Source organism: Rattus rattus, chromosome 3 (genome assembly GCF_011064425.1).
Source record: "Rattus rattus isolate New Zealand chromosome 3, Rrattus_CSIRO_v1, whole genome shotgun sequence".
NCBI lineage: Eukaryota > Metazoa > Chordata > Mammalia > Rodentia > Muridae > Rattus > Rattus rattus.
In genome coordinates this window covers 37,772,304-37,783,311 of record NC_046156.1, presented here as the reverse complement: position 1 = coordinate 37,783,311, position 11,008 = coordinate 37,772,304, and the positions used below count along the sequence as shown (strand labels likewise).

The window sequence follows — 11,008 nt, the reverse complement described above, 5'->3', positions numbered from 1 at the left end:
CTCTCTCCTGTCCTAAGGGAATGAAGACCTCCCTGACCTGCTGTGACCCTTAGGTACTGCGTCTCTGACTTCATCACAAGCAAATTGTGTGAAAGAGCAGCTACGGAGTCAGGTGCTCATGTCCAATTCTGAGAGCCTCTGCTGTCTGATTTCTGCCTCCTGTTAAACTATTCTCTTCATGGTCAGCTGTGGGATCTGATAGGCAGTTTTTAGCCTTTATCCTTCTTGACTCTTTTTGAGTCACTTGGTATTGAGGGCTACTTCCTCCTCTTCCTCCTCCTCCTCCTCTTCCTGCTCCTCCTCTTCCTCCTCCTCTTCCTCCTCCTCTTCCTCCTCCTCTTCCTCCTCCTCTTCCTGCTCCTCCTCTTCCTGCTCCTCCTCTTCCTGCTCCTCCTCTTCCTTCTCCTCCTCTTATTCCTCTTCCTCTTCCTGCTCCTCCTCTTCCTGCTCCCCTCTTCCTCCTCCTCTTCCTCCTCCTCCTCTCCTCCTCCTCCTCCTCCTCTTCCTGCTCCTCCTCTTCCTGCTCCTCCTCTTCCTCCTCCTCTTCCTTCTCCTCTTCCTGCTCCTCCTCTTCCTCCTCCACCTCTTCTTCCTCCCCCTCCTCCTCTTCCTGCTCCTCCTCTTCCCCTACTTCTCCTCCTCTTCCTTCTCCTCCTCCTCCTCCCCCTCTTCCTCCTTCCCTCTTCCTCCTCCTCCTCCTCCTCCTCTTCTCTCCTCCTCTTCCTCCTCCTCTTCTTCCTCCCCCTCCTCTTCTTCCTCCTCCTCCTCTTCCTCCTCCTCCCCTCCTCCTCCTCCCCTTCTCCTCCTCCTCCTCCTCTTCCTCCTCCTCTTCCTCCTCTTCCTCTCTCCTCTTCCTCCTCCCCTCTTCCTCCTCCTCTTCCTCCTCCTCCTCTTCCTTCTCCTCTTCCTGCTCCTCCTCTTCCTGCTCCTCCTCTTCCTGCTCCTCCTCTTCCTCCTCCTCCTCCTCCCCTTCCCTCCCCCTCCCCCTCCCCCCTCTTCTTCCTTCTTCCTCTTCCTCCTCCTCCTCTTCCTCCTCCCCTCTTCCTCCTCCTCTTCCTCCTCCTCCCTCTTCCCTTCTCCCTCTTCCTGCTCCCTCCTCTTCCTGCTCCTCCCTCTTCCTGCTCCTCCTCTTCCTCCTCCTCTTCTCTTCCTCTCCGCCTACTCCTCCTACTCCTCTTCCTCCTCCTCCTCCTCCTCCTCCTCCTCCTCCTCTTCCTCCTCCTCCTCCTCCTCCTCTCTTCCTCCTCCTCCTCCTCCTTCCTCTTCCTCCTCTTTCTCCTCCCCCTCTTCCTCTTCTTCCTCTTCCTCCTCCTCTTCATCTTCCTCCTCCTCATTTTCCTCCTCCTCCTCCTCCTCAACACATTTCTCTTTCTATAGTGTCCAGAGAAATTCCTCCTTTCAGATTTCCCAGCTGCCTTTAGTGAATTTTCCTCCTTGGCCTGTAGTGTAAGTGTTGAAACACCACATGCAAGCACATGAGTGCCCAAGTTAAGTTCTGTCCTTCCTCAAAAAGTCCACCTCCTTCACCACACTTCCTTCCAGTACTACGCGTGAGTTCTGCCTGTGTTTAAACTCTATGTGAATCCGTGCTATGAAAGCTTTGCTTCGTGCTTAGTGTGCAGGAAGTGCCCACATTTTTGAAAGTTCTAGCTTGTTCTCATTGTTCTGAGAGAGTTGATGGAACCCTATCAACAGGACATAACTGTTAGGGCTGACAAGATGGTTTGGCAGGTAAAGGCGCTTGCTGCCAAGACTTTGAGTTTAGTTCCTGGGACCCACAAGTGAAAGAGAGAACTGATTCTTGTGAGCTATTTTCTGAGCTCTCTCATGTGCTGTGGTACGTGAAACATACCCATATATATGTATATATGTGTAACTTTATTTTTTTTCAAAACCTATTTTTAATGCTGGTTCTTAAATGCTTTAACCTCCCTTCTAGCCCACGACCCACCAGAGGTAGTGGAAAAGAAAGAATACAGGGGAAGTAGACCTGTTTAGAAATTGTTCTTTGAAGAAAATTCCATCTGTGTTATCAGGAAATCAGAAGTTTAGTTCACAGGAGTCAGCAGTGGCAGCTCGATCCATTTGCAAACCCTTCACAGATACACCAGCAGGCCAGTTCAGTGGTGTTGGGATCACAGCAATGGTGGCATGACCTAGTAGGGATGGCCAGGCTTCAGCCAAATTGGCACGAGTCAGCAGGAGGGACCAGGGCCAAGAAACACAAGGAAAAATTCTCGGCTCTGCCTTTCTCAATGAAGCAAAGATCAGCTAAGATTCAAGACCAACAAGCATTGCACAGCTGGTTGTACCATCGAGCCAAGCCTAGCCTCCATCACTGTCCGTTGAGTCCTAGTTATAGTCCCTCCAAACATCACATGTCCTCCATAGGACTCACCTCAACATGGGTCTTGCCTCAAAAGGTAAGTCTGACTTAGCAAAACTCCATGTGAGTTTGTATCAGCTGACATCATTTTGCCAATTGGCCCAAGTCTGAGGAAGCATCAAAAAGCCACCAGCATACCACCAGAAGATTTTCATGTGTTTCTCTCTCTGGAGTCCCAAATAGAGCTCAACTATGCAATATAAGGCAGATCAATACCTGCATGTTGTTAGTGAAGAATCCTTTGTCACACGTCCTTTCATGTGCTTGTTTTAGCAAAACATCCTTTCACCTGTGTCTGGTTCAGGAAAACACTCCTTCACATGTTTGCCCCAGCAAAAGACCATTCAACCCAACTGACTTTCCAAAGAACCGTTATGTTTCCACTTCCTGTATGCATACATAGTATATGTATATATGTGTGTACATGTATATTATACATGTGCATGTATATGTACCCACACACAAAACAAACAACAACAAAAATATAATGCACAATAATTTGTCCAACCCTATTTCTGTGATAGCCTTTTTTTCTTTTTTTCTTTTTTTTTTTTCTTTTTTTCGGAGCTGGGGACTGAACCCAGGGCCTTGCGCTCGCTAGGCAAGCGCTCTACCGCTGAGCTAAATCCCCAACCCGATAGACTTTTGTAAAACCTCTGGATTTTGCTTTTAAAAGATGTCATGAAGAAATGTATACCTGTGGGGTTTGTTTGTTTGTTTGTTTGTTTGTTTTGTTTTTAAGAAGGCCAGCTCCTTCCATCTCCTGAGATACCTTCCCCTGTGGAGTTGCCCAGAGGAGTCTGGAAATTTGGAGGATCAGACGGTGGAAGACTGTTTAGATGTAAAAACAGTAAATATTTCTTCTCTCTCGATAAGAAAAACGCTCATGGAATGTTCAGGTGCATTTTTTTTTCAAACACAGTTTTTATACACTAAAGTTTTCTATCTGCATTTTAACCCAACAATAACAAAAATCTGGAAATCCAGAATCTTTTCAGGCAAGATTAAATTATTTTCACCTGATATGTAAAATTCTTAAAACAGTGATTCAGTTAGTAAAAATCTTTTTTTTTTCTGCTGATAGAACCAATGATTTTGTGCAATGACTAGATTTCTTAAACTATATCAGTTTGATCATAAATTTCGTGTGTGTGTGTGTGTGTGTGTGTGTGTGTGTGTGTGTGTGTGCATGAGCATGCACGCATGTTTGTGAGTGGGCACACACATGCATGCATCCTGGTGAGGGTCAAAGAGAAATTTAGGTGTCATTTCTCAGCATTGTCCACTTGTGGTTTTCAAAATCTTGTTTCTATGGGCCTGAAACTCACTGCATAGGATCTGCTGGCTACCACCAAACTCCAGGGGGCTGTCTCTCTTCCCTTCCCCAGTGCTGGGATTGTACCACATTTAACATGTTAAAAGTGTGTTTGAGGAATTAAACAGGTCCTCATGCTTACATGGTAAAGTCCTGATCATTCCCTTTTTTGTTCCATAACAATTAGCAATTGTGCCCAGACTGTCCTGCGTTAGAAGGCAACAGTAACCTGTATCTGTGTAGCCCCATCCCAGAAGGCATCACTAACAATAACACTGTAAATGTACTTAGCTAGAAAATGGACCTGCCATTCTTGTCTCAATGACAGGCCCAGTCAAAACAATCTGAAATGGCTCTAAGCTGCAAGGTTCATTATAAACATGTCCCAGCCAAATCAGTGAGATCCGAGTCAGTGAGAGATGCTGTCTCAAAAAGGTAAGGTGGAGAGTCACTGAGGAAGATACCTGATATAACCCGTGTACATGAGTGTGTCTGTGTCCTCTCTCACACATGTACACATGAACTCATCTATATAAACACATATGTACAACACACACAACACCACACACAAAAACAAAGACCCTGTCAGCTAAGAGAACAGACAAGGCTGATTAAACAATGAAAAGGGCTACATAGATACAGGTTACTGATGCCTTCTGGGATGGGGCTACACAGACACAGGTTACTGTTGCCTTCTAAGAGTGCATTTGCAGGACATCCCTACAGAACTCTTTGGGTGTCCCGCCCTTCCTGAACTTGATAATACAGTGATTGCTTTAATTTACTATAATTGCTCTAAGAAAAATATGTCTAATGTGATAATATAGCTAGAAAACCATAGTGATGCGTGCTACGCGGTCCTGAGGAAATAAAAGTAACACCTACATTTTCATGATTTTTTTTTTTCTTCTCCAAAGACACTCTTTCTTATGGGACTTTTAGAGATTATGTTTTTAGGGGGGAAAATCCTCTGCTCTCTGCCAAATGGTTCTGAAGCATCCGTCACTTCTCTCTGGTGATAAACTATGTGGTATTGCTTCTACTTCTAAGCACAAGAGGAAAGTGTGTTTATATTTCCACTCTGAGGCTCGTGCAAGGAATTCTGTTAGCACTCAGTGACTGATAAGTGCATCTTAAACAAAATTCAAAGTTGGAAACAAATATTGCACTTGCTTGATTCGTCAGCTACCAAAGCATGAGGTACTTGCTATAACTAAAATTTTTTAAAAATCTATTATTAGTGGCGTGTTGAATGCGTATGTGCTGTGTGTATGGTGTATATGAGAGTATGTGTGTATGTCTGTGTGTGTGTGAATGTGTGTGTGGTGTGTGTGTGTGTGAATGTGTGTGTGGTGTGTGTGTGGTGTGAGTGTAAGCAAGTATGAGTGTGTGTATGTCTTTGTGAGTGTGTGTGTGTGTGTGTGTGTGTGTGTGTGTGTGTGTAGGTTACAGGACAATCAGTTCTCTCCTTCTACTGTGGGATACAGAAATCAAACACAGGCCAGCACTTGCATGAGAAGTGTTCTTCCCCCTTGGTGGTCTCATCACACCTCAACTAATATAATTCTTAGGTTTTGATGGCTATTAACGTGCTTCAGTCCCGGATCATAATGCACAGTAGCTGACAAGGACCGTGAGCCTGCCATACACTGCTTTACGTATAGAACTGTCAATCGACTTAGCTTTGTCGGCCTTGTCTTGTTATATGCAGGAATTGATAATATTGACTATTTGAGAGTTCTACTTCCTTTTATAAATTTAAAATTAATTTATCTTTACATTTTTCCAAATTAGTATAAGAACATAAATATTGGATGTATATATGTAGACCCATGCTATCTTTCTATACATGTATACACTGTGGAATATTTAATTACACAATTAATACATCTAAACATCTGTCTCCTCAAATCTATCATTTCTCCCACCACCACTTCTCTTCCTCCTTTTCATCCTGGATAGAATTTCATGTATCCAAGGCTGGCTTTTTAGCCAACCCTGGCCTTAAAATCACATGTAGCCAAGGCTGGCCTTGAACTCACTGTTCAGCCGTAGAAGATCTTGAACATCTAATCTTCCTTTCTCTCCCTCTTCATTGTTGGATTACAGGAGTTGAGTTGATGCTGTGCTGAGGGTCAAAGCCAGGGCAGGCAGTCACCCCACACTAAGCAACTTTCCCCGTCTGCCCTTATCATTGTCTGATGGTGAAGAACATTCGGAATCTCTTCAGGCTTTTTGAAATGCACAGTTCTTCTTTGCTATCTGTGGTCACCTACTTCATATTAAGTGGCACTGGATCTCGCTCCTAACTGAAACTGAGCACCCATGGATTTCTTCCTGTCATATATGTCAAAGATATACATGACAGACATCAAGGCTTTTCTCTTTAACACTTTATAGAACTCAATAGAATCTCCCCTTTACATTAGTACCATGATCATGGACCGGAAGAATGCCTTTCAAAAGTGTGTGTGTGTGTGTGTGTGTGTGTGTGTGTATGTGTGTGTGTGTGTATGTGTGTGTGTGTGCACGTATGCACACATGCGTGCATGTATGATCTATGTGGAAGATATGTATACTCTCATGGTTAATATAACTTAACTTACATTAGTCAAGAATCTTTGTTACAAGTGACAGGAGCCAACGTGAATGCGTTCAGGCAAAGGGAAGCAGCACTAACATCAGGATCTCACAGCTAAATTGCCTGGGATACAAAGTGCAGTCATGTCTAACGACAGCTGGATGGGGCCTTGGTTGAGGCTGGGACATGTGTTGCACTTCTCATCCTCTCTTAGTGTCTTTTAATTTTCCCTTGATATCACATGTGTTGTTCTGGGAGCACAGCCTCAGGGCCTGTGTTAGCCTGTGATATATACCATAATATTTGTAAAACAGCAGCATTAGTCATGATGGTCAAGACGTAGACGGGTAAATAAAACGGTGTATAATGTAATAATAGACCATTTGGCTTTAAGGAAAGAACTATGGACTCACATTCCATGGCTTGAATGTATGTGGCCTTTGAAAATCCACAAATTGCAATCTTAACCCCTGGGAAGATACTATTAGAAGTCTGAGCTTTTGGGAGGGATTAGTCAAGAGAACAGGGGCCTGGTGAGTGGGACCAGTGCTCTTAAAAAGGCTAGCGAGAGCCCTTTACTTCTTCACTCGTGTGACTACACACACGGAAGGCACTGTGTGGGAACCAGAAAGTGGGCCCTCAGCAGACATCGAGTCTGTCAGAATCTTGTTCTTAGTCTTACACAGACCCCATAAGGATGAGGGGAAAATCTATAGTTTATCTGATAGCTGTGGTAGCGACTAAGACGTGTTACAGCATAGACAACCGTTAACTCGGTCAGAGGGACATAAAAATGACAAATGTCTCATGATTCCACCGAATTGAAAGGAATGGGAACGGCGGTTTCCCCAGTCTGTGGGAAGAGGAAGGAGGAGTTATTATTTAATGGACACAGAGGTTTAATATTTTAAAGTAAAAAACAGTTTATAGAGATGGATGACCAGGGGACAGGTTCATCCATGTTTGGTCTGTTGGTTGGTTTTTCAGGACTGGGTTTTATTTATTTGTTTGTTTGTTTATTTATTTATTTATTTATTATTTATTTCCCTGGCTGTCTTGCAACTGGCTGTAGACCAGTCTGGCCTCAAACTTACAGAGATCCACCTGCCTCTGCCTCCCAGGGTTCTGGGATTAAAGGCATGTGCCACCACCTTGTCTCTGACCCACCATGACCTCACATACTTTCCAAATATCTGCCATGGGCAACCTGATCAATCTTGCCCAGGACTTAGCCACCCGTCTACATGCTGACGAGTCTCAAATCTATATCTCCATCCTAAAAGTAGGCTAATGACTCCAGACTCGGGTATCCACCGCCCACTGGACACCTCCGTGCGTCTCATCACAGGGACTTCAGCTACACCTCGGGGTAGCTAGATAGGGTACTTTGACCAGACATCCCAAGACTTGGGAGGTGGAGGCTAGAGGGTCAGGAGTTCAAAGCCATCCTAAGTTATATATCCAATTCCAGGCCAGCCTAGAACTGTCTCAAAACACTAACTTTAAAAATATCAGAATGAAATGCAAATGCCTTCCTACCCACTTAATTGGCCCCCATTGCCATTCCTCATTCAGTGGGGTGTGTCACCCTCCATATCCAGTCAGGCTCCAAGCCCCAGTCTTCCTAGTTGACCTTTCTCTCTTCACTGACTTCCGGTCACCCACTGCTGTGTCTCTTTGCTTCCAGTCGCTCCAAGCCCTCCCCTTCTCTTCTGTGACCGCTCTCGAGCCGCCTGCCCCACACAGCTGTCTTTGGTAGGCACTGGATTAGTGTAATTTTTTTTATCTCTTCCTAGATGATAAAAAACACTCTCTCACACGTGTAAGAAGTGCTTAATGATCCTGTCCAGAGCTCGCTTCTGTTTGGGGTGCCCTGCACTTGTGAGCCACTTGGAGATCTCTTCATATTTGCTCATTTAATCTACTTTGAATCGATCATCACCACGAGTTTCTGAGCCTGGTCTCTGTCTCCTTTTACAGCCTTTTCCTCTGGTATCTCCCGCCCACTGGAGCCCTCCTTTTCTTTGTGGTTTTCCTGAGCAGGATTAGCTATTCCTACCTCCCTGTCTCTCGGGGGAATTTTAGTGAGCTATTTAGTTCAGTAACTCAGCCTTATCATGAGTAACAACTGGCCAAGCACTTAATCTCATGAGGTTTCAGATTGCTTCCCTGTAAAACTAAGCAGTTAGTGACCTCAGGATGAAACAAACAAGATACGCAAAGGCAGTTTACAGTTGTACCACCTCCTAAATGTACTATAGGTAAAATGCTATTTTGCATTGATCAAAGCCTATATTAAATGCCATTACCTCCAAGGAACCCTTTAAATACCCAAAGCAGAAACTCACTCTGTAATCGGAAGCTTCACCAAGCACTCCAGTCAGCCCTCGTGGCTGCCCTCTGCATTCTTAGCTTATCTGACGTCAGGCCCCATATTTACAAACAGAGCATCCATCCCTGGTTGTCCTTCCACCCTACAGAGGTCTTAATGTCTAGGGCTTTTCAAAGAGAAAATATTCCTGAGATTTGAGGAGGCAGGGACAAAACTTCCATGGGGAAGTACCAGGGAGACATCTTTGGGGGTCTTTGGAATCACAGCTGTATTGCCCAGTGGTCTATCTGTCTAGCAACACCCCCACCCCCACCCCCGCGGTCGATCTGTCTAGCAACACCCCCACCCCCACCCCCGCGGAGCTAGACTGCCCACAAGCACGATGCTGGAGCCTGTGGCAGACTTGGCTACCGTCCTGCTGAGGATGGAGTATTCCAAGCAGCCAGGATTGGTTGATTAGACTTGAAGGTATTATAGGGCAAAGCAAAGGGCAGAAAGAGAACGGTTACTTTAGCTTTCCCTCATTAAGGAGAAGCAGGGAAATCAGGATCCTGTCCTGTGTTAGAGCCCTGGGAGGCAAGTGTCCAGCCTCTAGGTATGCGAAGGGACTGTCCCAAACCTAAAATCCAGAGATATCCGGAGCACCTTCCTCAGAAGCCGCGGGAGCCCCTCTGATGTCAGATGGAGGAGGGTACCTGAAGCACTTGGCTTCCCGTTGAACGACCCATGTCAGTACCCTCCGTACCCTGCACTTGTGTATGTAGGGCTTTTCTCCCTCTAAAAAGAACCGAAGCCTGCCTCCTTTCCCTGACAAAGGGCTTACAGGTAATTAGAAGGGATTATGTTTGAAGGGGGGAATGCAGCCTTTAATCACCAGAAGGACACAGCAGTCTGAGCTGGACGCGGTCCCAGTGGCCTTTGTGTCCGGTGCTTGCCTGAGCCCCAGCTGGGGTGATCCCCCGGTGCTGGGTGGTCCAGCATGGGCTTCCTCAGACAGATACAGCTTTTGCTTTGGAAGAACTGGACTCTGAGGAAAAGGCAAAAGGTAAAACCGGGGTGCAGGGGAGTGGGAGGAGAGGCTGAGAGGAGAGCTAGTTTGCCCTTTAGTTCTGAGGCCACCTTTAGCTGCTCAGTGACCAGGTGCCCTCCCACAGGGTGACACCCTTCTCTTGTCCTTGACTATATGAAAACTATTCTGTCCCCTGCCCTGCATAGGAATCCACTGCTGCTCCCCACCCCTCGGCTTTGACACCTGCTGGTCCCACTCTCACCACACAATGGAAGCGTCCCAATCCCTGAAAAACAAGCAAACTCTCAAAGGAAAACAAGAAAGCTTTAACAGGCCTTGCAGTTCAATAAGAGCAATTTTCTTTGACACTAGATTGTGGGGGGTGTCTTCACACGTTGGTGTTCCTGGAACTGGGATGTAATTCCCAGAGAAGTCACAGTTTCGTTGACCACAATTCTGTTCTGTGGAAAAATAATTTTGCATCTTCCAACTGTGCTACAGGTTCAGTAAGTGTTATTAATGACAGATTTTCCCCAAACCTCTTCTGTGATCAGATATGGCCGGACTGGACTAAGGGTTTAAAGGTGTAAATTCCCTCTGAACTGGTTTCTATGACAGCTGGGAAAACCTGAAGTACGTTTTGAGAATCCAGAGTAATGTAAAGTAATGTAGGCCAAGTATCCCTGGAGAAATGCTGGTGTGAGCTACAGGAGATCAGAGCCCCTCCAGAGTTGTTGTAAATGGTTCCTCTATAGTTTTTCTGTGAAGGGAAAAGGAACAATTCATATCCATAAAGAAATAGGGTGGAGAATCTTCTTCGGTTGGTAGAGTGCTTGCTGAGCACGCACTGAGCCTTGGAGTCCATCCCCCGCACCATATAGACTGGGTGTGGCACCTGACAAAAGGATCAGAAATTCAAGGTCATCCTTGGTTATACAATGAGTTCAAAGCCAGTCTGGGATGCATGAGATCCTGCTGGGGGTGGGGGGAGACAGAGAGAGAGAGAGACAGAGACAGAGACACAGAGACAGAGACACAGAGAGAGACAGAGACAGAGACACAGAGAGAGACAGAGAGACAGAGACAGAGACACAGAGAGAGTCAGAGACAGAGACACAGAGACACAGAGAGACAGACAGAGACAGACAGAGAGACAGAGACAGAGACAGACAGAGAGACAGAGAGACAGACATAGACAGAAACACAGAAAGAGACAGAAAGAGAAAAAAAGGAGAGGAGGAGGAAGAAAGAAAAAAGGGAAATTAGGACAGAATAGCTGTCCCAGAGCTCTGCAGAGTTCTTAAAAACAAGAAAAGGCTTAAGGAGCTGATGGGGGAAGGGGGAGGGTTGCTGTGTGAAGTGGGGAGGGCTGAGATTAAATTATG

General features: G+C 45.7%; 1 protein-coding gene across 1 annotated transcript in view; it reads left to right on the top strand.

Moving 5' to 3' along the window:
• Positions 1-9,593: 9,593 nt before the first annotated feature.
• Abca4 (ATP binding cassette subfamily A member 4) overlaps positions 9,594-11,008 on the top strand; it is a 133,359-nt gene continuing 131,944 nt past the window's right edge. The window contains exon 1 of the mRNA XM_032896643.1: positions 9,594-9,659. Within this exon, the coding sequence (XP_032752534.1) occupies positions 9,594-9,659 (66 nt within the window). The remainder of the gene's footprint in view (positions 9,660-11,008) is intronic.